This window comes from Typopeltis vanoorti, chromosome 12 (assembly GCF_054136105.1).
Source record: "Typopeltis vanoorti isolate ZY-2024b chromosome 12, IOZ_Tvanoo_1.0, whole genome shotgun sequence".
NCBI classification, from domain to species: Eukaryota; Metazoa; Arthropoda; class Arachnida; order Uropygi; family Thelyphonidae; genus Typopeltis; species Typopeltis vanoorti.
The window spans coordinates 54,185,539-54,212,173 of record NC_143560.1 but is presented as its reverse complement, the minus strand read 5'-3'; the positions used below and the strand labels follow the sequence as shown (position 1 = coordinate 54,212,173).

The window sequence follows — 26,635 nt, the reverse complement described above, 5'->3', positions numbered from 1 at the left end:
ATAAAGCATTTCAAAATAACTCAATCACATCTCAGGAATATAAAATATGAACCAAATGCCAAATTAGAAATAAAAGAACTTCTGCAGTGTTTTTATATAATAATAAAAATAATATAATAATAATAATAATAATAATAATAATATAAAAATGCTGTAGTAAAATCTAAAATTGCAATGTAAAGTACTATAAATATATTAAGAGTAGATGTAAAAGTTAACTAAAATGAAAGCATTCAATAGACAATGCATCAGTTTCTTATATGGTTAACCATGCTAAACAATAAACCAATTTAAAGGGTATGCATGTCTGGGTATGTTTGGTTTAGAATAAAAGAAGTCTCGCTTCTTGTCAGGAACTTAAAGAAAATGATGAGCATTTTAATAAGGACAACTGTTTCCTGAAAATAAAGTTACTTAGGAATTATACTTGAGAGTAGATCCTCATTGGACAACAGAAAAGTGTCAGAAGTGACTCTTGTTGCAATGGTGGATGGAAAAAGAATGGGGGAGAGGGAGAGGTAAAAAATTCACTTTCAATTAAAGCACCAACTTAATGAAGAGTTGTAGTACTGTAATCCTATTCTGCCCTTGAAGCAGTTTTGTAATCTGAGTCCTCAAGCACTGACAGTCTATTTAGACTTTTTATCATATGACAGTCTTTTTATCTTTAAAATATGACATCTGACCAGTAGCTGAAAAGATATGGGTATAAATCTTGCCTAGAATGCAAGGAATCCTTATATGGACTTTTTAAATGAGGATGAGTTAAATACTTGAATATGACGGTGGCAGTATTCTCATTTTGGAAACATTAGTGCCCATCCACCACTACAAAAGAGGCAAAGCTTGCACAAGAACACAATTAGACATAATACAATGGTCACAGAGAATCCATAGCTCAGTCAGTATAGGTGAAGTCCTTCGATCGGAAAGAACTAGGTTTGATTCCCATCCAAGATGTGAGGAACCTTTATCTGGTCTTTTTCAACTAAAGGTGAGTTAGCTGGTCTCATATAAAGGTAGGGTTTTTTTCACCTGGAAACTCGGATTTTTCATCCCCCAGAACAGGCAAATCAGCCCTGTAAACACACACTTCTACAGTTATAAAAAATTGTTCCTCCCCCCTCAATGCCAGACTATGCGACAAGCCTGATGGGGTTTCCCACAATCGTATGGTCATGGCAGACCCTGCATCTAAGTTGGATAGAGGCACTATAAAGAGGAAGAAGTAGTATGATGGCCACATGGTCTTTGCTGTATTTCAATCAAACCATTATACACAATTTCTTGTTTATTTTTTAACTTCATATAATACATGAAAGCCACATAACAGTGGTAGATAACTATGCTACATAATAACAGAAACCCAAGTCCACCACCAGTAGCAACAGGAGTTCCAAATTACTCACTGCTCCTTTCTGCCTAACTAGTTTATGTATAACCCCTACCAAATGTGCTAGAGGGCAGTTTTATATCATATTAAACTGTGTGTGTGTGTGTGGTCCAAAAAAAAGTATGAGCATTAAACTTCAGAATAAAATGATAATATAGTATAATATAAAAATTAAATTCTAAACCCACATTTTCAGATATGAATTTTTACCTTGAAGAAGCTTTGTTTTGTGTAACTAGCCAGTCAACGAGTTCACTTCCTGCAACACATCTGGCATATGTCCTTAGCCTGTGCCTATGACTTTGAAAATCAGCACCGGCAGTAGGATGCTGAATATGAGCCCATAATTCTCTCAAAGCAATTCTGTCCTAGAATACAAAAATGTTTTGTCAAACAGAAATTAACAACTACACAAAATTTCACAAATTTAAGATTTTATGCAAATTTCTGAATGGAATTATCTTCTAAACTTCTAAAATCTAGATAACCATGATCAGTTTAATGTGGCTAATGATGCGCAGCACATTTAATACTGATATTTAAACAATAAGTTATATCAGTTACTGTAAATCTTTTCACCTATAACTATATATTCTTTTGGAAATTTTATAATTATCTATATATGCAATCCTGTAGGTAGAAAGAGCAGGGTGATAGAGACTGGATATATGAGGAGTAAGCGAGCAAAGGAAATGGTAGTGATGGTAGTAATGGAGATTGTTGAGAAGAGTAAAAGATAACAGTGTGGTAGGAAAGGTAGTCAAGTATATTGAGGAAGCAATGAGCTGAGATGATGAGTGAAGATCACAAATGATGTGCTACCATAGCTGCATGAGGAAAAAGGAGTGCATTTTGGGAATATAAGGGATGAATTTGAGAGAAAGATGAAAACTGCATTTATATGGTTTTGTAAGTCAGCCAGAGAGACTTGCTGGAGGAGCAGAAGGAAAACAGAAGAACTAAGGAAGTAAGAGATAACGTGGAAAAACAGAAAAGTAGGGCAAGATAGATAGTGAATGGAGAGGCAAGACACATGAGTGAAGAGAGAGAGAGAGGAACATGAGACAGACCAGTAAATGAGCAAGGGTGTAAATGGCGAAGAATGAGAAGTGTGGATGTTGGATGCAGAAATGAATGTTTGAATAGATAAGACATGATTGAGATGGCCTGAGATTGGGAAAAGGGGTCTGGGGAAAGTTGTAGCATCAGTAGTGACAGAGAGGAATGATTGGGGGAAGAATATAGGAGTTACATCCAAGAAATGGTATGGTGGGACATCTTATAGAACCAGAAACAATTGCCAGAAGTATTCGAAATAAGGGGAATGAAATTGTTGTATTGATCGAGTTCACTTCCAAAAATTGTTGGAATAAGTGAGATGTGGTTGGATGAGGATGCATCCTGACAGGAAAAGGGACAAAAAAGAGTGTCAGGTTTTGAGGAAGAGTGTGAGATGGAGATGGACAGGATGAAATATTTAGTTGAGTGTTGTTATAGACCTGGTAATGTAGAGGGCAGTGAGATGGAAATGTATAGGCAATCAGTTGGTAAATAAAATAAGGGCAATCGTTATGGATGATTTTAATTATGGTAATACAGAATGGAATGAAGATATGGCATCTGGGACAAAGATGTCATATCTTCATTCCATTCTTCATTCCTATATAACAGAGGGTACATAAAGATTGAGCATCTTGAATTTGATCATCTTATAAGAGGATAATTGTATACAACATTGAGGGAACTGTACTCCAGAAAATTGATGAAGCCAGTTTCCTCAATGTTGTATACAACTTGTAATGTTTGTATTCAAAAATGCATTATTTTATGCTTTTTCACATTAAATTAAGATCGATTATGTTTTGCCCATACTGTCAGCCTATGTAAATCATCCTGTAAGCTCTCTACTGGTTTTGATTAACTGTTACTCTACCCAACTTTGCATCATCAGCAAACAACTGAATATCTCGCTTCACATTATTTCCTATATCATTTATATACAAATTAAACAGCAGTGGTCTACGCACAGAGTCTTGCAGCACACCACTAGTCACCTATCTTCTCCTGGATTCTACTCCTCCAGATGCTACTATTTGGTATGTATCTATCCATCAGCCACCTTTTTATTCATATCACCAGCATCCTATCCATCCTCATTTGTTGCATAATGCATAAAAGAGTTCCATGTGGTATCTGTCAAATGCCTTTGCAAAATCCAGCAGTATCATCATGTAACCATTCCTTTTATCCAACTCAGTTGTCACTGTATTATAAAAAGTTAGTAGATTACTAAGGCATGACCGACCCTTCACAAAGCCATGCTGCCCCTCATAGAGTATCATATTCTTATCCACCCATTCCTGAATTCTCTTTTTGAGCAACTTTTCCAATACTTTTGGAAAAGTATTTTATCAGTAATAATAGACTTATGGATAATGATAGACATAGAGCTGAAGTTTAGAGGGCATACTGCTAAAGTAGCCAGGGCAGTTCACAGGATTATTGGTTATTGAAGACCAAATTAACAAGCAGAGATAAGAGAGTTATTATTCCTCTTTATAAAGCCTTGATATGACCAAATCTGGATTACTGTGCTCAGGTCTGGTCACCTGGGTTTCTTGGGGAAGAGGAGGAAGTGGAGAGTATCCAGAGGCAAGTGTCCAAGATGGCGAGTGGTCTGTGGAATGCTCCTTATGATAGATTGAGGGTTTGTAGATTGCAAAAGTTTGTGGATAGGTGAGAAAAGAGGGGATATGATAGAAACATTTAAGTTGCTTAAAGGCTGATGTATGGGAAATGTTTCAGCACTTAGCTGGGAGAGGGGAGGGGAAGAACAGGAGGTCATCCCTGGATGTTGGGCAGGAGTGTGGTTAGCAGGGGTATGAGGACTAGAATTTTTGCATGGAGAGTGGTGAATGAATGGAATGGGCTGTCCAAGTCAGCTGTGAGTGCTTTATTAATGGTTTCAAGGAGAGGTACAATAGATATTATGTTCACAGTTTGGTCTTCCCAAGATGAGTCACAGGACTCCATGGAGGCGCCTGTGCGATGATAATAATAATAATAATAATATTGAACTTGGGGGATATTTCTTATTTCACAAGCATTCATGCCCACAGTAGAATTCAAACCCACAATATACTGGTTGAAAAGCAGACATGCCATTCACCTGGCCAATAAGCCAAGGCTAGCAAAATGTGAATCCCACCATGAAAGGTGGGATTCATGTGGCACTAGAGTAAATGTGCTATAGATTTCCAGCCCATTTACTGTAGTGTCATATGAGCTGAGGGTCAGGTAATCTGAAGAGTGAACAATGGCTAATATTTGAATTTCAAGTAAAACAAAAAATGAACCACTTTATAAGCATTAAAACAAGGCATACCTGAACAGCAACTCTTTTGTCTGTTGATACTGCTCCAAGAGCAGAAAGACTAGGCGAGGAATAATCTCCAACATCAATTCTATTACATCTATATAGAAATAAGTTTATACAATTCAATTATATATTCCAGAATAATGTAAAATCAGTTAATATAGTTATATGTAATGGCTGTCTGGATACCATAAAAATCTAGTTCATAAAGTCAGATGGTTTTTAATAGAAAGGGCTTTTCAAACACACATAAGTTGAATAAAATATTAAGTTTTCAAGCAAAGGTAAACAATTTCCATATGAATTAAAATTACTCAAGATTAAACAAAAATATTCCCCATTCAAGTGCCATCTCCTATCTAGGAGGTTGACTACCATGATGTGATCATGATTAACTACAGGCATTACAACATGTGGTAAGGACCCTATCTCTTCCACATACCATTGTAAGTATTCATGACTGTTAGTCTGTGTGTGTGTGTTCACAGGGTTAGTTGGCCTGTATGAGACCAGCTAACTCACCTTTAGTTGAAAAGATCAGATAAAGGTTCCTCATGGGAATTGCACCCAGGTTTTTCTGACTGAAAAGTTCTTCATCTATACTGAGCTATGGAGGCTCCAGACAAAAGTACAGCAATCCCTTGATTAGTGTGCCTAATGCATTCTTTAAAACAGGTGCATTAATCGAAAATGCACTAATCAAATATGATAACCTATGGGAAAATGTATAATTTGTTCCTCAGATTTCTTTTTTGACCTTTAATTTTTTTTATAAAAGAATTAGGGTATGTCTCAGGGTCTAGTTAAAGGGAAACCATGAAGCTGAAAGACAATAAAACATATTCAGAATATAAATTTATTATTCTACTTTTTAACAAAGAATTGACCTCACGTAGTTTGGAGGGCATTTTGTTTCTTTTTTTCATACAGCCGACGGTATGGTCCTATTGCCTCTTCTACTCTTCTGCAAATTTTACCGCTTCTCTCTTCATCAGGGTCAGCCTCTAAGCATTGCTGCTTAAAAACTTCAATTGTACAAAAACTATTTTCAAACTGTTTCTCTGAAATCTCTTTTGGCTGACTATCAGTGGTTAAATTTTCTTCATATTCTTCGGGATCTTTCCGCTGTGCATCTAAATTTAGCAGGTTGGAATCACTCGGTTCTTAATTAACTCTTGGACATTATCATTGAAGGGGAGAAAGAAATGAAGGATGTACGAATTGATCGCCAACACGCGAAATCACGTGCTTTATAGATAAAATTTCCCAACTGTTATACAAGCAAAATAGTTACCACTTTAAAAACTACAATGATCATAAAAGAGAAGTTAATATTTCAACGTAATAATAAACAACTCATCCCAGGAGACAGATTGATTACGCTATTATCGGAATGGATTCTCTTTTTTGTGACATGCGCAGAAGTGTCGAAGGGTCTCAAATCTGTGGGCGTACTATAGCAGATGACATAAATTTTGGCGGTAAAATTTTGAAACATAGTATACATAATGTACATGGAAGTAGTGTAGCATGCCATTAAAAATAACTTCGTAAAATGTTTTAAATCGGTAACTAAAATATTTCATTCTGGTGTGTGATTTTTTTAAAATAGTTAGCCATAAAAATGTATAAATAGAAAATTTTTAAAATCTGTAATATTTATTTTTAAGATGTATATAGGCGCACTAATCGAATTTGGGTATCGAAAAAAAATGATGCACTAATCGAAAACGCATTAATCGAGGGATTACTGTATACAGAAAGCAAATGAAAACATACATAAGAACACAACTTCTAAAAGCAAAACTAGCTATTAACTACTTGGTAGAATTAGACTGAGACCAATCTAGTTCTACCAAGTTACCAGTCAAACAAAACTGGTAACAGACTGAGAAGGATTAGGTGTAAGTGCTTCTCAAAATGGGGAAGAATTAAATAAATTATGTACATCAATATATATTTGCAAATATATTAACTGGTAATTAATTTACGGAATTAACAACGCATATGAAGTATTTAATTAAAGATAACTTTAATGAATCACTTCTATATTTCGGCAATGTCACATTGCATTTTCAGGAACATAAAGATATGGTACGTGCACTAAGGAACTAACAAAGCAAATGAGGAAGAATGTAAGAAACTAATTTTGTTCCTAAAGTCCTAATGGTGCCCTCTTGCGGGCTAATTTGGTAGGCTTGGCAGTTGGGCTGAAGTTCTCATAATGAAAGTCTCCCAAATTTGGGGCAGTTTCATGCACCCAAATTTGTTGAGGTTAGGAACGTTTTTTAGAGCTTCTGAAGATTCTTTGAATAATCTTTCGTATTTAAACTTGCTGCGATGGATTATTTTTGTTTTCTTCCAACGAATTTTATGGTGGGTATCTAAGGCATGGTCTGCCAACCCAGAGCGGCTGTACTGGTGAAACCGGATGTAGTCCTGGTGTTCTGAAATCCTGATATTTGTTGTTCTGCCTGTTTGGCCAAAGTAGGACAATTTGGTCAGTAAGGTCATATTTTTTGAGGATATTAGTTATTTTTTCAGAAGTGCCCTGGATGTAGGGGATAGTGATAGACTTGGTGTAGTTTTTATTGTGGAGGGGGGGGGGAGGGGGGTTGTGGTTTACATGTTTTAGTATTTTTTGGATTTTTTTGGGGTTATAGCCATTGGCCAAGAAAGTGTTGAAGATGTGGTTTAGTTCCATAGTCAGGGCCTTGTCATCTGAGCAGATTAATTTTGCCCTGTTATATAGTGTTTTTATCACCCCATATAGTTGTGAGGGGGGGGGGGATTGCTGGTGAATGTATCTGCCAGTGTGGGTGGGTTTTCTGTAAACAGAGAAAACCAAAGATCCATCAAGCTGGCGGGTGATTAAAGTGTCTAGGAAGGGGAGGGTGTTGTTTTCCTCTTTTTCTAAGGTGAAGTGGATTCTGGGATGTTGGTTGTTTAAGTGTGTTAGGAAGGAGTGGAGTGTGTTTGAGCCATGTGGCCAAATAGCAAACACATCATCCACATAACGAAGCCAAATAGTGGGTTTTTGTGGGGCGGAGTTTAAGGCTTTCTCTTCAAATGTCTCCATAAAGAAATTGGCCAAGGGCGGGGAAAGTGGTGAACCCATGGCTGTCCCCTCTATCTGTTTGTAGAACTTTCCTTGCCAAACGAAATAGCCTGAGTTCATTGTGAACTGAAATAGGGCTGAGATATCGGGAGGAAACTTGGCTTGGATGAGCTCAAGGGTTTCTTTGAGTGGGACATTAGTGAATAGGGAGGAGACGTCAAAACTGACCATTATGTCAGTGTGTTGGAGTGTGAGGTTTTCTATACTGGCTTTAAAGTGGGCTGAGTTTTTTATGTGTGATGGTGTGTTGCCAGTGTAGTGTGTGAGCATTTTGGCTAAATGTTTGGCTAATTTATATGTGGGGGAATCAATGCCATCCACTATGGGACGCAATGGCACATTTTGTTTATGTATTTTTGGGAGTCCATATAATCGGGGGGGGGGGGGGGGGGGGGGTGTCTAGAGTTATAAGGTTTAAGTTTGTTGGTGACTTCCACAGGCCAAGAAGTGACCTTCTTAAGGAGTCTGTGGATAGTTCTAATCTGAGAGTTGGTCGGATTATATTCGATGGGGAGGTAAGTAGTACGGTCTTGTATTAAAGAATTTAGCTTACCTTTGTAGTCTTTTTGATTGAGTACCACAGTGGCGCTTCCCTTATCAGCTTTGGTGATTACTATTTTTTTGTTGTTTTTTAATTCTTGTAGGGCTGTATATTCGTTTTTGGATAAGTTGGATTTCGGAGGTTTGGCTTTAGTGAGAACACCGACTACATCCAGTCTCACGTTGTTGGCGATATGGTTAGGCAGGTTGCGAATTCCACGCTCTATTTGGATCATGATTTCTTCAGCAGGTATCCTTTTTGGAGCTAGGGCGAAATTGTGACCACGTGAAAGTGCGGCGAGTGCTTCAGGCTTTAAAACTGCCGACGAGAGGTTGATTACTGTGTTAAGTGGTGGCTGGGGTATAGAAGTAGAAGTCTTTGTCAGGTTTTCGTATTTTTTCACGTGCCGACTACGTATTTTTTCGAATTCCTTTCTTGCCGATGTGCATGAGATGTCATGAAGTATCGACCATAGATCAAGGCCGAGTGTGTTAGAACTCAGGCTATTTCATTTGGCAAGGAAAGTTCTACAAACAGATAGAGGGGACAGCCATGGGTTCACCACTTTCCCCACCCTTGGCCAATTTCTTTATGGAGACATTTGAAGAGAAAGCCTTAAACTCCGCCCCACAAAAACCCACTATTTGGCTTCTTTATGTGGATGATGTGTTTGCTATTTGGCCACATGGCTCAAACACACTCCACTCCTTCCTAACACACTTAAACAACCAACATCCCAGAATCCACTTCACCTTAGAAAAAGAGGAAAACAACACCCTCCCCTTCCTAGACACTTTAATCACCCGCCAGCTTGATGGATCTTTGGTTTTCTCTGTTTACAGAAAACCCACCCACACTGGCAGATACATTCACCAGCAATCCCACCACTACCCCCTCACAACAATATGGGGTGATAAAAACACTATATAACAGGGCAAAATTAATCTGCTCAGATGACAAGGCCCTGACTATGGCACTAAACCACATCCTCAACACTTTCTTAGCAAATGGCTATAACCCCAAAAAAATCCAAAAAATACTAAAACCTGTAAACCACAACCCCCCTCCCCCCCTCCACAATAAAGACTACACCAAGTCTATCACTATCCCCTACATCCAGGGCACCTCTGAAAAAATAACTAATATCCTCAAAAAATATGACCTTACTTCCTGTTACAGACCATATAAAAAGTTGGCATCCCTTTATCCGCTCTACCAAAGACCAACCACTTCCCCTAGACCTACCTGGTGTATACCAGGTCCCTTGCAGCTGCAAATTGTCCTACTTTGGCCAAACAGGCAGAACAACAAATATCAGGATTTCAGAACACCAAGACTACATCCGGTTTCACCAGTACAGCCGCTCTGGGTTGGCAGACCATGCCTTAGATACCCACCATAAAATTCGTTGGAAGAAAACAAAAATAATCCATCGCAGCAAGTTTAAATACGAAAGATTATTCAAAGAATCTTCAGAAGCTCTAAAAAACGTTCCTAACCTCAACAAATTTGGGTGCATGAAACTGCCCCAAATTTGGGGAGACTTTCATTATGAGAACTTCAGCCCAACTGCCAAGCCTACCAAATTAGCCCACAAGAGGGCACCATTAGGACTTTAGGAACAAAATTAGTTTCTTACATTCTTCCTCATTTGCTTTGTTAGTTCCTTAGTGCACGTACCATATCTTTATGTTCCTGAAGATGGCAATGTGACATTGCCGAAATATAGAAGTGATTCATTAAAGTTATCTTTAATTAAATACTTCATATGCGTTGTTAATTCCGTAAATTAATTACCAGTTATGTCTAACCAACGTATAAGTCTTACTACCAGAATTGCAAATATATTGCAAAAATTTTATCACAGTGCAAGTTATTGCAATCCTTTCTGGATATTTTTTAACTTTATGATATTTTTATCTTTTTTTTTTTGATTTATTGATTGTTTTCTCAGATTGTAGTTTTTTAGTGGATTAGTGAATTTAGTAATATAATTGTAGAAATACTGCTAGTGTAAGGTTGTCTTAAAAAAAAAGGGGGGGTTATTTTTAAGACAATCTAAAACCAACTGTAGACTTAACTATACAATAATATTTGTTCTGCAATTCACATCTAAAAGCCACTTGCCACTTGAACCTTAATTCTTTTTAATTTTTTTTTTTTACATATTTTTGTTTTCAACATTATACTGAAAGGTATAAAGATATAATTATAATGATATACAAATCTATGAAAAATAATATTGTATATTATAACTACTGGACTGAAAGACTAATAGAAAAACTCGGTATTTAAATATAAAGAAATACATAAATATACATGGTCAGCCAGAGTATGTAAGTCAGTTATTGACTACATTATCACAAATTTTAAATTAGTCAATATTTTCTAGATGTAAGAGTATATCGAGGCTTTGAATTAAACCCTGATCATTTTATGGTATTGGCAAAAATTTGATTTAATCCAAAATAAATAAAAATAAATAAAATGGAAAATATAATAAATTTAGTTTAATCCTTTATCCAAGTGTGAGCAATACAAAGTTTGCGCCTGAAAGTATCTTCAGGACTGGGTTAAGGTGGTACACACCAGGGCAACTCGTTGCAAAAGGTGGAGCAAGCTACCAACACTCCTATCCTAGTATCTCCTATAATGCAAAACACATCTCCTTGCGGATATGTCTATTGTTATGCATTAAGGGAAGGGCTCAACCTACCCAGACCGGTTTCTCGACCTTTATTGAGGTCTCTTCAGTGGGAGCCAGGCCCAAGTCGAGATATCAGGCAGAAGCATTTGCAGGTCATCTCCACCTATAGGAATTGCCAATTGGTGTGCCACCCTTTTTTTAATAAATTACTCTGGATTTAGAGAAAGATGTTGAAAGTTTATTTTCCACTTGGTTAGAGTATAATAAATTTAGTTTAATCCTTTATCCAAGTGTGAGCAAACAAAGTTTGCGCCTGAAAGTATCTTCAGGACTGGGTTAAGGTGGTACACACCAGGGCAACTCGTTGCAAAGGTGGAGCAAACAATAGACATATCCGCAAGGAGATGTGTTTTGCATTATAGGAGATACTAGGATAGGAGTGTTGGTAGCTTGCTCCACCTTTGCAACGAGTTGCCCTGGTGTGTACCACCTTAACCCAGTCCTGAAGATACTTTCAGGCGCAAACTTTGTTTGCTCACACTTGGATAAAGGATTAAACTAAATTTATTATACTCTAACCAAGTGGAAAATAAACTTTCAAAATGGAAAATAACTATCCACTGAGTTACAAATTTTCATTGCAAGATCCCCATACTAGACAACAATATCAGAAATGCACTGATTTAAAAACAGAAACCATACATGAATCAAATGACATAAAAGATGAAAATCTGAATAAATCCTGACAAAAGCATCAACAGAAAGTATCGGAATAAATGAGTAAATGGAATGGAAAAAGAGGACTACAAAACTGAGACAAAGAAATAGAAAAAAAAAGAGAGAGAGAGAGAGAGTTACCAGAAACGGCTCAATACCAAGAGAGAAGAAGAAGCAAAAACAGAGTACAAAAGAAACAGTGCAATTTCAAAATGAGAAGTAAGGAAACAGGAAAATAGAGAGAAATGAAACAAGATTTTGAAAATAAGTTTTTCAAACTTATTTTCAAAATCTCTGGATTGATGATAATATAGAAGTAAAATTTTATACAACAAAGAATGATCTAACAGAAAATATTATGATGTCAGAAGTAAAAAATACAATAAAGAAGATGAAAAATAGGAAAACACCAGGAGAAGCTAATGTAAACATGTATAAAAATACAGGTGAAAACTTTAATGCAAGACTTTTGAAATTTTTTAACATGGTCTGGATTTCTGGAAAAACTCCAAACTCATAGAAAAAACTGGTTATTTCAATATATATATATATATATATATATATGATTCTGAAAAGACTGCTCTTGCACATGCTTAATTTTAAATCTAAAAATATTAATTGAAAAGCAAAGAGAATTAAAAAAAAAAAACGTGCAATTCATTGATTTTAAAAAAGCCTTTGATAAAATTAATAGACAAAAGTTATTTATAATATTAATGATCTAAATATAAGAAACCAGCTCTTACAGTCTATTCAATAAATACATACAGGAAATAAAATAGCAGTAAATTTAGAACAAATATCAGAATGGAAAGACATCAAGAGGAATGCAACAAGGATATATCCTATCACCTCTCCTTTTTAATATATATATATATATATAAATTATCTGGACGATTTCAATCGAAGGTGAGTTAGCCGATCTCATACGGAGGTAGCAGGGTTTTTTCTCTCGTTAATAAGTTGTGAGGTCATATTTTCTTGGGATTTTTGTTAGTTTTTCGGATGTACCCCGGATATAAGGAATGGTGATAGATTTAGGGGGAGGGAGTGGGGGTTGTGGTTAATTGATTTTAATATTTTTTGGGGAGTTGTAGCTATTCACTAAGAAGGTGTTAAGGATATGGTTAAGTTCAGTAGTTAAGAGTATTATTATATGAACTGATTATCTATAGGGTTTTTATAATCCCATATTGTTGTTGTTGGGGGGGGGGGGACTGCTGTGGTGAATGTATCTACCTGTATGTTTGATTTTCTGTAAACAGATAAAGCCATGGTTCCATCAGGGTGGCAGGTAATCAGAGTGGCTAGGAAAGGAAGACTGTTGTTGTTTTCCTCTTCCAAGGTAAACTGGATCCTGGGGTGTTGATTGTTTAAGTGTGTTGAGAAGTTGTGCAGTGTATCTAGACCATGTAGCCAAACAGTGAGTTTATGTTGACAGCATTAAGGCTTTTTCTTCAAAGGTTGCCATAAAGAAGTTGGCCAGGGGTGGAGAGAGAGAGTGGAGAACCCATGGCAGTCCCCTCAGGAGGAACTTTGGCCTGGGTGACATCAAAACTGACCCATTAGGTCAGTGTGTTGGAGTGAGAGGTTTTCTATACTGGCTTTAAAGTGGGCTGAGTTTTTTATGTGTGAAGGTGTGTTGCCAATATATTGTGTAAGTACTTTAATTAATATTTTAATTAAAAATTGATAATTAAAATATAATTAAATTATTAATTAAAAATTAATATTTTACTATATTTTGGCAACATTACATTCCACCATCAGGGATCATAAAAAACCACTGTGTTCTCCATTTGGCCACATGGTCTGGATACACTCCACAATTTCTTAACACATCTAAACAATCAGCACCCCAGGATCCAGTTTACCTTAGAAAAGGGAAACAACAACAGTATCCAATTCCTAGACGCTCTGATTACACGCCAGCCTGATGGATCCCTGCATTCTCCATTTGCAGAAAACCTACACATACAAGTAGATACATTCACTAGCAGTCACACCCTCCCAACAATATGGGATTATAAAAACCCTATATAACAGGGCAAAATTAATCAGTTCTGATAACAGTGGACTAACTACTGAACTTGACCATATCCTTAACACTTTCTTAGCCAATAGCTACAACCCTCAAAAAATTCAAAAAATATTAAAATCCTGTAACTACAACCCCCCCTTCCCCTTCAGAGCAGAGATTACTCGAGATCTATCACCATTCCATATATCCGGGGCACATATGAAAAATTGACAAAAATCCTGAGAAAATACAACCTTACAGCCACTTACAGACCACATAAGAAATTGACATCTTTTATCTGCTCCACCAAAGACAAGCCACAATCCCTACACCTACCAGGTCCCTTGCAGTTGCAAACTGTCCTACTACAGCCAAACAGGCAGGACAGCCAATACAGCCAATATCAGAATATCTGAACACAAGGACTACATCCAATTCCACCAATACAACCATGAAGTACTTGCTGACTATGCTTTGGACACTCACCACAGTATACACTGGAAAAAAGGCCACTCGATTACAGAGTAGCAAATACAAATATGAAAGACTATTCTTTGAATCTGCCTCAGCCCTGAAAAACTTTGAAAACCTCAACAAATTTGGATAGATATATCCTAAGATCTTCAGCCCAACAGCCAAGACTGTCCAATTTAGCTGTGAAGTCTAACTTCAGTTGCCTTTCTTCAGCTTCATTTGCCCAGAGTTAGTGCCTGCATATACATATCATTGTTTTTTTTGTGATCCCCGATGATGGCAATGTAACATTGCCAAAACATAGGAAAGCATTAAGTAAAATCTTTTATAATTAATATTTTAGTATACATTGTTATTTCATGGGAAATTAATAGTTATGAGTAACCACCATATAAGCCTATCTACCAGAAATAGATAGTAACTTGGCTGTCATCTAAAGTGAAGTTTGATCAAATAAATAAATTACACCCATCAACTCTTCCAATTTTTGCTGGGAGAATTCTAATTAGCACAGATTTCCTCTCCTGTTTCAAGATCTACCAATCTCCCATAAAAAATACTGACACTGACAGTCTTAATTTTCAGTAAAACTTAAAGCCTCAATTTTTGACATACTGAATTAGTCATAAAAAGCATCCATAAATGATTCAACAATTACTACCAGACTTCATTAAATTCCATCCAGCCAATATGTAATTTGTGTTATCAATTTGAATCATTTAGATCTGAGCGAAATCAAATTGGAACAAAACTGACATATTACTTGTGTACATCCTAGTTTCGAAAATTTATTCAATTCCATTGAGCCAAAATGAAGCAAAAATTGTGGTGACTATATATATTTTGGTAAGGATTTGAATGTCAAATTTCAATAAAATATGTTCAACTGGCAAGTGAATGGAGAGAGAATATGAATCTAACAGGTGCTTATTATATTGTGAAATGCACCTAATAACTTAATAATGGAAAATACATGGCAAAGTGATAAATAGAGACTAAATTTAAATTCAAAACTACATAATAATAAGAAACACATTTACCTTACCTTCACCTTCTCTTAACCTTAGGTTTAATGATTTATTAGCTTTATATAAAAACCTAATTTATTATTATTTATTTATTTTTTGTATATTGATCCCATAAACAAGAGATAGAAGAATCTACACTATCCCATTTCTGTGTGTGTGTATATGGGTGGGTGAAGTACAACAGGTGAAGGTTGAAAAGGAAGTTTATTAATATTTTTCTTGAAGAGTTGGAGATTGTACTTGTTTGGGAACACTTCATGAGAAGTGTTCCCAAAGACTGTTCCTGAGGAAAGTTGTAGATGGAATAAAAGAGCAAGAGAAGAATCAGATTCAGTATGTTTGTAATTACACTGAAGAGGGATACTGTACAGTTGCTGCTCTTGTTTAACAGGCCCAGCAGAAATTGAAGGAATGATGATTGCCAGTTCAGTAGAGCAAGTGACAATGGAAGTAAAGAAAGAAATAGAGATTGAAATGAGTCTGTGTATATGGGATGGGGGATAGTGAAAAGAACTTACATACCTTCACTATATGAACCATAAAGGTGTGCTTATATTTTGTAATTAAAATGAAAAGCCAAACGGATAGTTTTCTGGCAACTTAACAACATAGGATTTTTATACCTTTAATATCTATTAAGTTGCCAGAAAACTAGCTGTTTGGTTTTTCATTTTAATTACAAAATATAAGCACACCTTTATGTCATTTGTATAGTGAAGGTATGTAAGTTCTTTTCACTAAGCTTTGATATCTTCCAGGTCTACCTACTCACTGATGAGACCTCAAAAAAGGTTGAAACCGGTCTGGGTAGTGACCTCTCTTCATAATGTAATGACAGTATTACATCTCCTAGGAGCTGCGTTTTACATTATGAGAGAATATCAAGAATAGTGAGGGAGCTTCCTTCACCTTTGCTTCGAATTGCCTTCACCAATAGTTTTTCGGCATTGAAACTCATAGATCGTAGTTCTCGATCTTGAGTTTCACTTACTGGCTATATAACAACATAGGATTTTTATCCCTTTAATATCTATTAAGTTGCCAGAAAACTAGCCGTTTGGCTTTTCATTTTAATTAGGAAGGATGTATTTGAAGGTGAGCAGGTGATCCTTATTCCATTCAAGGATGGTATGAAGATTAACATTTAAGGCAATGGTTGCAGATAATATTGAAGCTTGAGATGTCTGAGCATTATATGGTTTGTTGAATGAGCAGGATGAATGGAGTGTACTATCATCAGCAGAGCTATGAATCAGATTAGTGGTAACGCAGGGTAGGTAATTTATGTACAGGAAAAAGCACTGGGGTACTAATGCATTGATGGCAAAGTTTGAAGAGTGAGAGACATCTACCGTAACACCAAATTATAGAGGGTGGTAGGCAGACCCAAGGATGGCACTTTACTTAGCAAAACCAAATATAATCAAATCCTGGAAATGTTAAGAGTGACACTGCATGTTTCTCTGAACATTTCCATGGCATGCGTTCTGTGGTGAATGATGTAAGCTAAGAGGTAAACTGTGAATCTAGATTGGTTGAATTCACACTGATAGTCAGTGATTAACTGGCAGGCTTTAAGGTAGTGGAGAAGTTGACTGTTGAGACTTTCTCTGTTATTGGGAAGAGGAATTAAGTGATTACGATTTGCCAGAAGTTGGATGGCACACTTTTATCTCCCCCCCTTTTTTTTTTCTTTTTGGAATAAGATATATGCTCATATTCATAGAAACTACATCACCTTACATATAGTTTTTAGTAGTTAAATGGTCATTTTCATTGGTTTATCATTAACATCATCTATCATTCCCACCACAGGTTTCTGTAAAATGTAATAGTTGCTGCTATTGCATCAAATTTTTTTATGCTATAAATAGACAGCAAGAGCTAGTTTTCACATTTTTGTGCTGAGATCACTATGGCTAGTTATGTGCAGTTAACATTACAGGAAAAGGGTGATTCAAGCTTTGAATAGGGAAGGCTAGTCCTCTCATGAAAGAGCTAAAAGGGTGTCCTGTAGTCAATCTATTGTGGTACAGCTGCTGTCAAAAGAGAAGGAAAATGGATCTACTGAAAAGAAAAAGGAGACAGGAAGAAAGCCACTGTCTGCATCATGTCAAGATCAAGTTCTAAAGTGGCTCTGCCTCAAAAATTGCAGTGTGTCATTTGGAAAACTGAAATGGGACTGGGAACAGAAAACGGGAGTTGTGGTAAGCTCTGTAACTGTCAGGAGAAGACTCGTTTGATAGGGACTGATAGCTAGGCACTCTAAAAAGAAGCCTTGTTAACCAAAAAAAAAAAGAAAGAAATGAGATAGGCTGAGTAACTGGTGCAAAGAGCATGCAAATAGTCCCTTGATCAGTGAAAAATAGTAATTTTTTCTGACAAGAAAATCCTTAATTTCATGCCCATTTACTCATTCTAATCAAATCTTCTTGTAAAGCCATAGAATCTGCTCCATAGTTTTTCCCGACTTTGCATCATCTACAAACAACTGAATATCCCCATCCAAATCTTCCCCAATATCATTAACATGCAGACTAAACAGCAATGGCCCTAAAACAGATGCCTGAGGCATACCACTAGTGACTTTCCTCTTCTGGGATATTGCTCACCCATACACTACTTGCTGATACCTATCAGATAGCCAATCTCTGATCCAATAGTCTAATATCCAACGCCATCTTCTCTAGTTTCACTATCAACTTATTATGTAGCAATATATCAAAAGCCTTTGCAAAATCTAAGTATACTACTATGTACCCCATCTCCTTTGTCCAATGAAGCAGTCACCTTATTGTAATAAGTAGATTACTAAAACATGACCTCCCTTTAGCAAATCCATGCTGTCCCTCAAAAATAATACATTGTTGTCAACTCAATTTTGGATTCTGGTTCTCACCAGCCTCTCCAACACTTGAACCATAACAACTGACATGCAGATAGACCTATAATTTAATGCTTGAGTTCTATCACCTCCCTTATGAAGTATCACAAGCTTGCCTTCCTTCCACTCCTTTGGAACTTGACCCAGTACAAGACTCATATTAAATAAATATGTTATGTCACATTCCTTCAAAATATGTGATGATTAATTATCAAGTCCCCACAGCCTTATTAACATCAAGTTTGCTCAATTCCCCATATCCTGTTGCTTGCTTAGTTTCTCCACCTCAAAAGAAAAGAAAAACTTTTCAAAAAAAAAACTTTTCTTCCCCTCTTTGAAAGGAAAAACTTTTCAAAACACTATAATTATGTGGGGCGAATACAGAGCAACAATACAGAAAACAAGAACCAAACCTTGAAGTCCCAGTGGCAAACTCTGAAGAAGACTGATTGATTCAGCTAAGGAGGTAGGTGCTAAAGTTGTTTGCAAGGATAGAAAAATAAGAACACCATGATGGACAAAAGCAGTCCTGGAAAAGAAGAAAGCATACCAAAAGTTCCTAGCAAATAAGTCAGCAGTTGCCCTAAAAGAATACAGAGAAAAATGAAGAGAGCTAAGCTGTGTGTAACAGTAGCGAAACAAAAGTCATGGGAAGACTTTTGTTTAGCATATAAGAATATAGAAAATAAATATCAGGAAGGTGGCAAAATGTTCTATAGGCTATTGAAGCAGCTTAGAAATGGAGGAAAGAGTACTGTAAAAGGAATCATCATGATAAAAGTGACATGAAAAACTGAAGATAAGGATATCCTAGATGTCTGGAGTAATTACTTTGAAAGACTGTTAAACGAGCCAAGCAGTGACAGAACTATTCTAGAACATTTTCAAGAGCAATGCAAAGAGTACATATCAATACTTGAAGTAGAAAAAGCTATCAAAAACTTGAAATGTAGAAAGATAGCTGAAGTAGATGATATTTGACCAGAAATGCTTAAGTATAGAAGTATAAAAGTTTTGCAGTGGTTACACTGCATAATTCAGAGAGCCTGGTCAGAAGTTCGAAATTCCAATGTTTGGAGTAGAGCTCTCATAGAACTGAATGTGAAAATTACAGAAGAATTTCTCCACTAGGTGTTCCAGGTAACATTTATGCAAACATACTTGAAAAGAGGTTGAAAAAGATTGTGGAAGAGAAACTTGGAGAAGAACAAGCCTGGTTCAGGCTAAAGAGAGGTTGTCAAGATCAGATTTTCACTTTAAGACAAATAGCTGAAAATTGTGGAAATATGACAAGGATTTGTACTTAAGTTTTGTAGATCCACAATTTCTCAGCTATTTGTCTTAAAATAGCTGAGAAACATAATTGTAGTGTTTTGAAAAGCCCAGAGAAAAGCTTTTCAAAACACTACAATTATGTGGAGTGAATACAGAGCAATACAGTCTATATTTAAGTTGTCAGTCAGCAGTTAGAATTGAAAGAAATCCAGGAAGATGGTTTGATGTAAAATCAGGGATAAGACAAGGATGTCCATTATCTCCACTCTTATTCATCATCTCTATATGGATCACATCATGCAAGCAAGTGGCATCAAGCCTGATATTAGAGATGTCAAACTTAGCTCTTTGCTTTATGCAGATGATGTTGAATTCTTAAACACATTTAGTGGAAGTCTCCAGGATTCACTAACTAAATTGAATAATAGCTGTATCAAATTGGGCATGAAAATCAGCTATAAAAAAGACCAAAACTATGAAAATAGGCAGGAGCATACAAAACTTCAACTGCATTCAGAATGGAGATCCTATAGAACACCTCATAGGAGCATAGAAAACCTCAACTGCATTCAGAATTGAGATCCTATAGAACAAGTAAATATTTACTTCTTCTATAGGATAATAGTTATTAGGTACAGTTTTTAGTGAAGATGGCAGGTTAAATCTAGAAACAGACAATAGAATAAGCAAAGTTGGTATGGTGGGTAGCCAGCTGAATAAATTTATATGGAAAGAGAGAAATTAGCCAAACCACTACATTAGCCGTATACAAGACAGTGTTTAAACCAGTTCTGAGTTATTGATCTGAGAGTTGGGGTTAGGAAATAAAGCACTTGATCAAAGACTAGAGACCACAGATATAGGGGTTCTGAGAAAAATTAGGGAAGTGCATCAATGGCAGAATCATATTAAAAATGAAGATATTAGAAAGGAACTTGACATTATAAGCATTCAAAAATGTGTAAGTAGAGTTAATCTAAGGGTATATGGCCACTTAAATAGAATGGTTGAAGAAAGGTTAGCAAAACAGATATCTTATGCCAAGATAGTAGGAAAGAGACCCAGAGGAAGATCAAGGTCTAGTTAGATTGATTCAGTCAGAAGTGCCTTAGAAGCACAAAATGTTAGATATGACAATATTGGAGTGCTCACAAGTAATTGATTGATTTGGAGGAAAATTGTTGATAGGAGATTAATAATAATGTAAATTTAATCATGAACTGCTGTTATAGTAACTTGGCAGGTTACTACGACAGCAGTTATTCAGGCAATGATGATGAGGAGGAGAACCTGAAAGATTTGTTGGTTTCTTTAACAACTGACATCCTAAAATTAAGTTTACTTTGAAAATAGAAAAGGAAAACAAACCTCCATTTTTCAGTTGTTATAATAAAAACAGGTGAAAGAATATTGTTACAAGTCAATAGCATGGGGAAATTCACAGCATTCTTGAAGAGCATCCTTGGGTATACAAGATTCCATCTACAACAAAAGTGTACATCAGACAGAACAGAAGAAGTTTTGAAATTCATAACAAACCACACCAGGATGAAGCTGAACATAACATGAAAGAAAAAAGTGTCCTTGGCACACTTGTTTTCTCAAAACATCATGAATGGGAATATATCTCCATGACAACTCCTTTTATCATCCTCAACAAAAGTTCATCATTATTGCAACCTTAAAAAGAGCCATGCTACAAGTATAATTAAAGATGATGAAGCAAAAAAGAAAGATGAACTTAATCCTCTATTCTACTAATTCCTTCAAAATGGCTAATCAAAAAAGTTACTAAATAAATTATTCTTCTCTCAGAAATCAACTCATATGATTATAAAAATAGATTATTTCTAAAACAATTTACTTGTAAAATTCGCACTACAGAATTTTCTGTTTGCCAAAAGATAGCAATCCTGTATGCCAAAAGAAAAGCATCCTTGGATAAACAAGATTCCATCTGTGGCAAAAGTGTACATCGGACAGACTAGAAGTTTTGAAATCTGTAAAAAACCACAACAAGATGAAGTTGAATATAATATGAAAGAAAAATATGTCCTTGATCAACACATTTTCTTAGAACATCTTGAAATGGATTGGTCCTCTGCCCCAGGAGGCCAATCTTTCTTTTTGCAAGAATGTTTAAAAGAATCCTCTGAAGTGACACCTATAACAGGAACTGGAACTCATGTTTATATAACCTATCAGACCTCATTCTGCCAATAACTATCTAAAGACTTTGCATAACAATGAATGTTTCATGCTTGATATGTTAAATGATGTGTGTTACTAATCTACATTATTATTAATGTTAGATGTTTCAAAACAATAGTTGTTAGAAGTGTTTTTTATACTTGGGGGGAGCTCCATCCCCCCCCCCCAAGTTCCAGGCTGGTAAGAGCCGGTAAGACAAAAAACGTGACATAAAAACGTTTCAAATTTCGGCTTATCTTTTTATATACATAGAGTAAATATATTATCTAGTATGTTTATCTTCCTGATGAAGCCATTAGTAACCATCAAAAGATGTGGTTTATTTTATCATATTTACAATAAATCTAAGATTAAATCCAATTCAACATTTCTACATCATTTCAACATTTCATCAACCTTAAAGACTTCCAGTGCACTACAAACCAGTCATCATGTTCTTTTTCACCAGAATGACTCTTTCTGTTGTGTAAATGATTATCATTGCTAAAATTTGCTTACTATGCAGCTGCCTTTGGTAGAAACCAAGACTGTGCAGTTCTTTATATAATATCCTATGTACAACTAATCTCTACAATGGGGAGGGGGGCTAGAAAGTTTTGATAAACACCTAGAACAAAAATTATATTAAAGTAACTGATATAACCACAAGAAAGAACATATCTTAAAACTCTTTAACTCCCATGTTTCATCAAACTGTAATAATTTGTTCTTTTTCTTTTAGGTATATAAGAAGACATAAAATCAATTAATTTTTGTTCTAGGTGTTTATATATACATACAGTAAAACCTCATTTTACGAACTTAATTTGTTCCAGGAGGCTGTTCATATAAGGAAAAGTTATAATGCGAAACTATTTTTACCATAGTAATTAATGAAAATAAATTAATCCGTTCCACATGAAAAATTTCCACCTGTTATCATAATTAAAATAAAAAAAGAAAATCAAAATAAGAATATAACATGAACTTTATCTTTATTGAAGATATATGGGGAAAGGAGGGAGGAAATTATTGCTTTGAAGGTGAGTCACCCTCCATAAAAATGTCAGGTAACTGCCTCTCAGGTGTTGCTATGCTATTCTTTTCTATCTCTTTGTGGGTGGACTAGATGGTGATTCTTTAGCTTGGATTACAAACTTATCTAGAGTTGTTTGGGTTTGTCTTGTTCTTAAAAGTTTTCTAAAATGTGCAATGATATTATCATTAAACATGTTAACACTGTTATTAATCAGGGTTTCACTTTTCTACAGTGGTTTGGATACATCAGGGTACCACTTTTCTACAGTGGTTTGGATTTTTTCCCAATGGAAGCACAGTTCATTAATTTCAGCAGTGGAAATGGCTCCCTTAATGGGTCCCTCCTCCTCTGAAAAAAAAAAAGTCCCTTAACAACTTCCTCATGCCACTCCTTTTGCAGTTCTTTCAGCTCCCCATTAGTAAACTCTCTTTGATGATCTTCCGCCAACTCCTCTACATCAGCATTGTCCACTTCTAATCTCATGGATCTGCCCAGACACACAATTTCATCCACCACAGATTCTGCTGGCTCTGCAGGAAAACTTTCAAAATCTGTGCCTGTCGCACACTCAGGCCACAATTTTTTCCAGGCTGAGTTCATAGTTTTCAAAGAACCTCCCTCCATGCTTTATTTATAAGCCTAAAACAATGCAAGATGTTAAAGTGCTTTTTTTTCAAAAGTCCCTGAAGGTCAGTTGTGTGTCAGATATCACTTCGAAGCACCTTTGAAATGCCTTTGTATAAAGTTTTTTGAAATTGGAAATGACCTGCTGATCCATAGATTGGATGAGAAGAGTGGTATTAGGAGGTAGAAATTTGACTTTTATAAAGTTGCACATGCCCAAATCATATGCTCCTTCCCCCCCCCCCTTTTTTTTTTCTTCCTGCTTCTTTTTCAAGGTAGTTTTTTACACTGGAGGCAAACACTTTTCAGATCCACACTATAAAAAACTGCCTTGTTACCCAAGACTTACTGTTAGATCTCCAACATATCTAGTTTACTTTTTATTACATTGTTTGATTTAAACACTCTGGGATTTTCTGAGTAAAACACTAACAAAGGTTTAATTTTATAGTCACCACTAGTATTACCACACAAAATAAGAGAATTAACCATTCCTTCATCGGTTTGTGTCCTGGCAGTGCTTTTTCTTCTTGTGTGATATGTTTGCTTAGGCATCTTTTTCCAGAAAAGTCCTGTCTCATCACAATTAAACACTTGCTGAGGAATAAATTCCTCCATCCCTACATAAGTTTTAAATTCATCCACAAATTGATTAGCAGCCTCTCCATGCCTTACTACACTATGGATCCCAGTTCTATTTTAAAATGCTCAAACCATCCCCTACTAGCTTTAAAATCATCACTGTCGCCACTAGGTCCCAGGGTTGAGCGCTTAAGATCACTATGTAGCTGCTTAGCTTTTTCACAAATTACTGCCTCTGAAATACTGTTACCTGCCATTTTTTTATCGTTAATCCATGCTAACAAAAGTTTCTCCATTTTCTTGACAGTCTGAGATCTTTTAGGATACAAAGTTTTCACTCCTTTCACCATATCAGCCTTTTTAATTACATCTCTATTTTTAATAATAGTACAGATTGTCGATTTTGCCATGTTATCATCTTTAGAAAGTTCAGAAATACGAGTTCCATTTTCCCATTTAGCTATAAGCTCTTTCTTGAGTTCAATAGTTGGCCTGGGTGCTCTCTTTTTCTGTTTATTTTCATTGATGCACTTTTTAGAAGCCATATTAACTAAACACCCCAACACAGCTGAAAAAAAAAAAAAAAAACACTACTTAAATTAAGGGGATATTAAATCCCACATAGTTTTAAAACCGAATAAGAAACTCAAAGATTAAAATCAGAGAGTTTCTTGCCGAATATAGTAAACTATAAAGTATCGGCGGCACTAGCGTTAGCCAATGCAAGTGATCCTAGTACGTAGTACAATACCAGGGCAACTCGTTGCAAAGGTGGGGGAAGTTCAGATCGCTATTCTTAGGTATTTTCCATAATGTTAAAACATAATGTAAAAACACATTTATTTTTACATTATGTTATTATTAATGTGTTTTTACATAATGTAAAAACATAATGTAAAAACACATTTCCTAGGAAACGTGTTTTTACATTATGGAAAATACCTAAGAATAGCGATCTGAACTTCCCCCACCTTTGCAACGAGTTGCCCTGGTATCACACCTTATTATTAAAATACTCTGGATAAGAAAAAGTTGTTGGAAGTTTTATCACTTGGTTTTATTATAAATTAAAGATATTAAGAAATTATTTTGCAAGTTTGCAGAATAGTTCAGAAAACAGAAAATAGTTCAGGCACAAACTTGTTTGCTTACACTTGGATAAAGGATTAAATTAAACCAAGTATATAATTTCTTTGTATCTTTAATTTATTGTATAACCAAGTGGAAAAATTTCCAACAACTTTCTCAAGCAGCATGTGAAAGAAGGAACTTGAGGTGAAATAGTGTTGGATTTGTTCATACCATCATAAGGGTTTCTGTTAAAAATATGACTATTTTACCACTGGTTGGTGACAGTGATCATGCTGTCATGGAAAGTATCTAATTGTATTGATGGTCCCATTAGAACAGGTTACATGCTGAACTACTAAGCTGGAAATTATAATCCTCTTAGGAGAATAATATCTTTGGTCCTATAGTATCAGTTGCTGAATGGGAAAAATGTCAGCAATGCACGGGAATCTTTGAAAAAGTTCTTAAATGGAGCAGTATCTGATTGTATCCTTAGTGTTCAAAGAATAAATAGGTTCAGAGTGAAATGGATGTGCAACCTTATTAAGCAGGAGATCCACAAGAAGAAGAAAAAGATGATGATATGGAAAAAATATTGTGAGAATAAAAGTGAGATGATTTATGAAATATATAAAGTGCAGGCCAGAAAAGTAACAAGAATTGTGCAGAAAACTAAATCGGAGTATGAAAAGAAATTGGCTATGCAAGTTAAAGGCAATTCAAAAGTATTTTATTGTTATACCGCAAGCAAAAGAAAGAATGAATGAGGGAGAATAAATTTACTATACAGATGATACTTATACTTTAGTGTCAGAAGCTAATGAGAGTGTTCAATTAATCAGTGCTCACTTTCCTAAGATATATCAACCAGATGTATTTAACATGGTACACAATGATATGTTACATTGAATGAAGAGTTAGAGGTGCATGAAAATGAGGTTGAAGAGCTGTTGCATAACCTGGATAAGAATTTGTCTATAGGAACAGATGGAATATCAGCACTTTTGCTAAAGGAATGTTCAGTTAAATTGGCTAGGCCTTTCATATGTTTATATAACTTGAATCTCAGCTCAGGAATGATAGTTCCATTGTACAAAGGTGGTGCAAAAACTAATGTGTCTAACTACTGACCTATCAGTATTTCTGGTGTAGTAGTAGTGAAGATTTTATAGAAGTTGGTAAGAACTTGTATACAAAAATGGGTAGACAAACAAACTATACTCTGCAAGGAGCAGCATGGGTTTACTAAAGGAAGATCATGTTTTAGCAATTGGTTCATATTTATAACAATGTTACAGCCAGAATGGATTATGGGAATAGATACACTATGATAATATTGGATTTTTCTAAGGCATTTGATAGGATACTACACAAAAGGCTGTTGCATAAACTGGAGAATATGGGATTGGAATATAAACTCTTGACTTGGATCAGGGGATAGTTGACTGACAGATATCAAAAAAGTGGTATACGGTGGTTGGGAATCTGCCAGATTTAAGGTGACCAGTGGTACCTCAGGGTTCAGTCCTTGGGCCATTGTTGTTCAATCTATACATTAATAACATTAGAGCGAGTCTAACAGGAGATGATGATTCAAAGATAGGCAGGGCAATCAGGGATGCCACTGATATCCAGCACTTACAAAATGATTTGAAT

At 35.7% G+C, this 26,635-nt stretch overlaps 1 protein-coding gene across 1 annotated transcript in view; it reads right to left on the bottom strand.

The window, feature by feature from the left end:
- Window positions 1-26,635, bottom strand: part of fab1 (1-phosphatidylinositol 3-phosphate 5-kinase fab1) — a 757,444-nt gene that overhangs the window by 646,256 nt on the left and 84,553 nt on the right. Inside the window, exons 6-7 of the mRNA XM_090401892.1 lie at window positions 4,779-4,866; window positions 1,604-1,761 (exon numbers count right to left, since the gene is read on the bottom strand). Coding sequence (XP_090258018.1) covers window positions 1,604-1,761; window positions 4,779-4,866 — 246 coding nt within the window. The remainder of the gene's footprint in view (window positions 1-1,603; window positions 1,762-4,778; window positions 4,867-26,635) is intronic.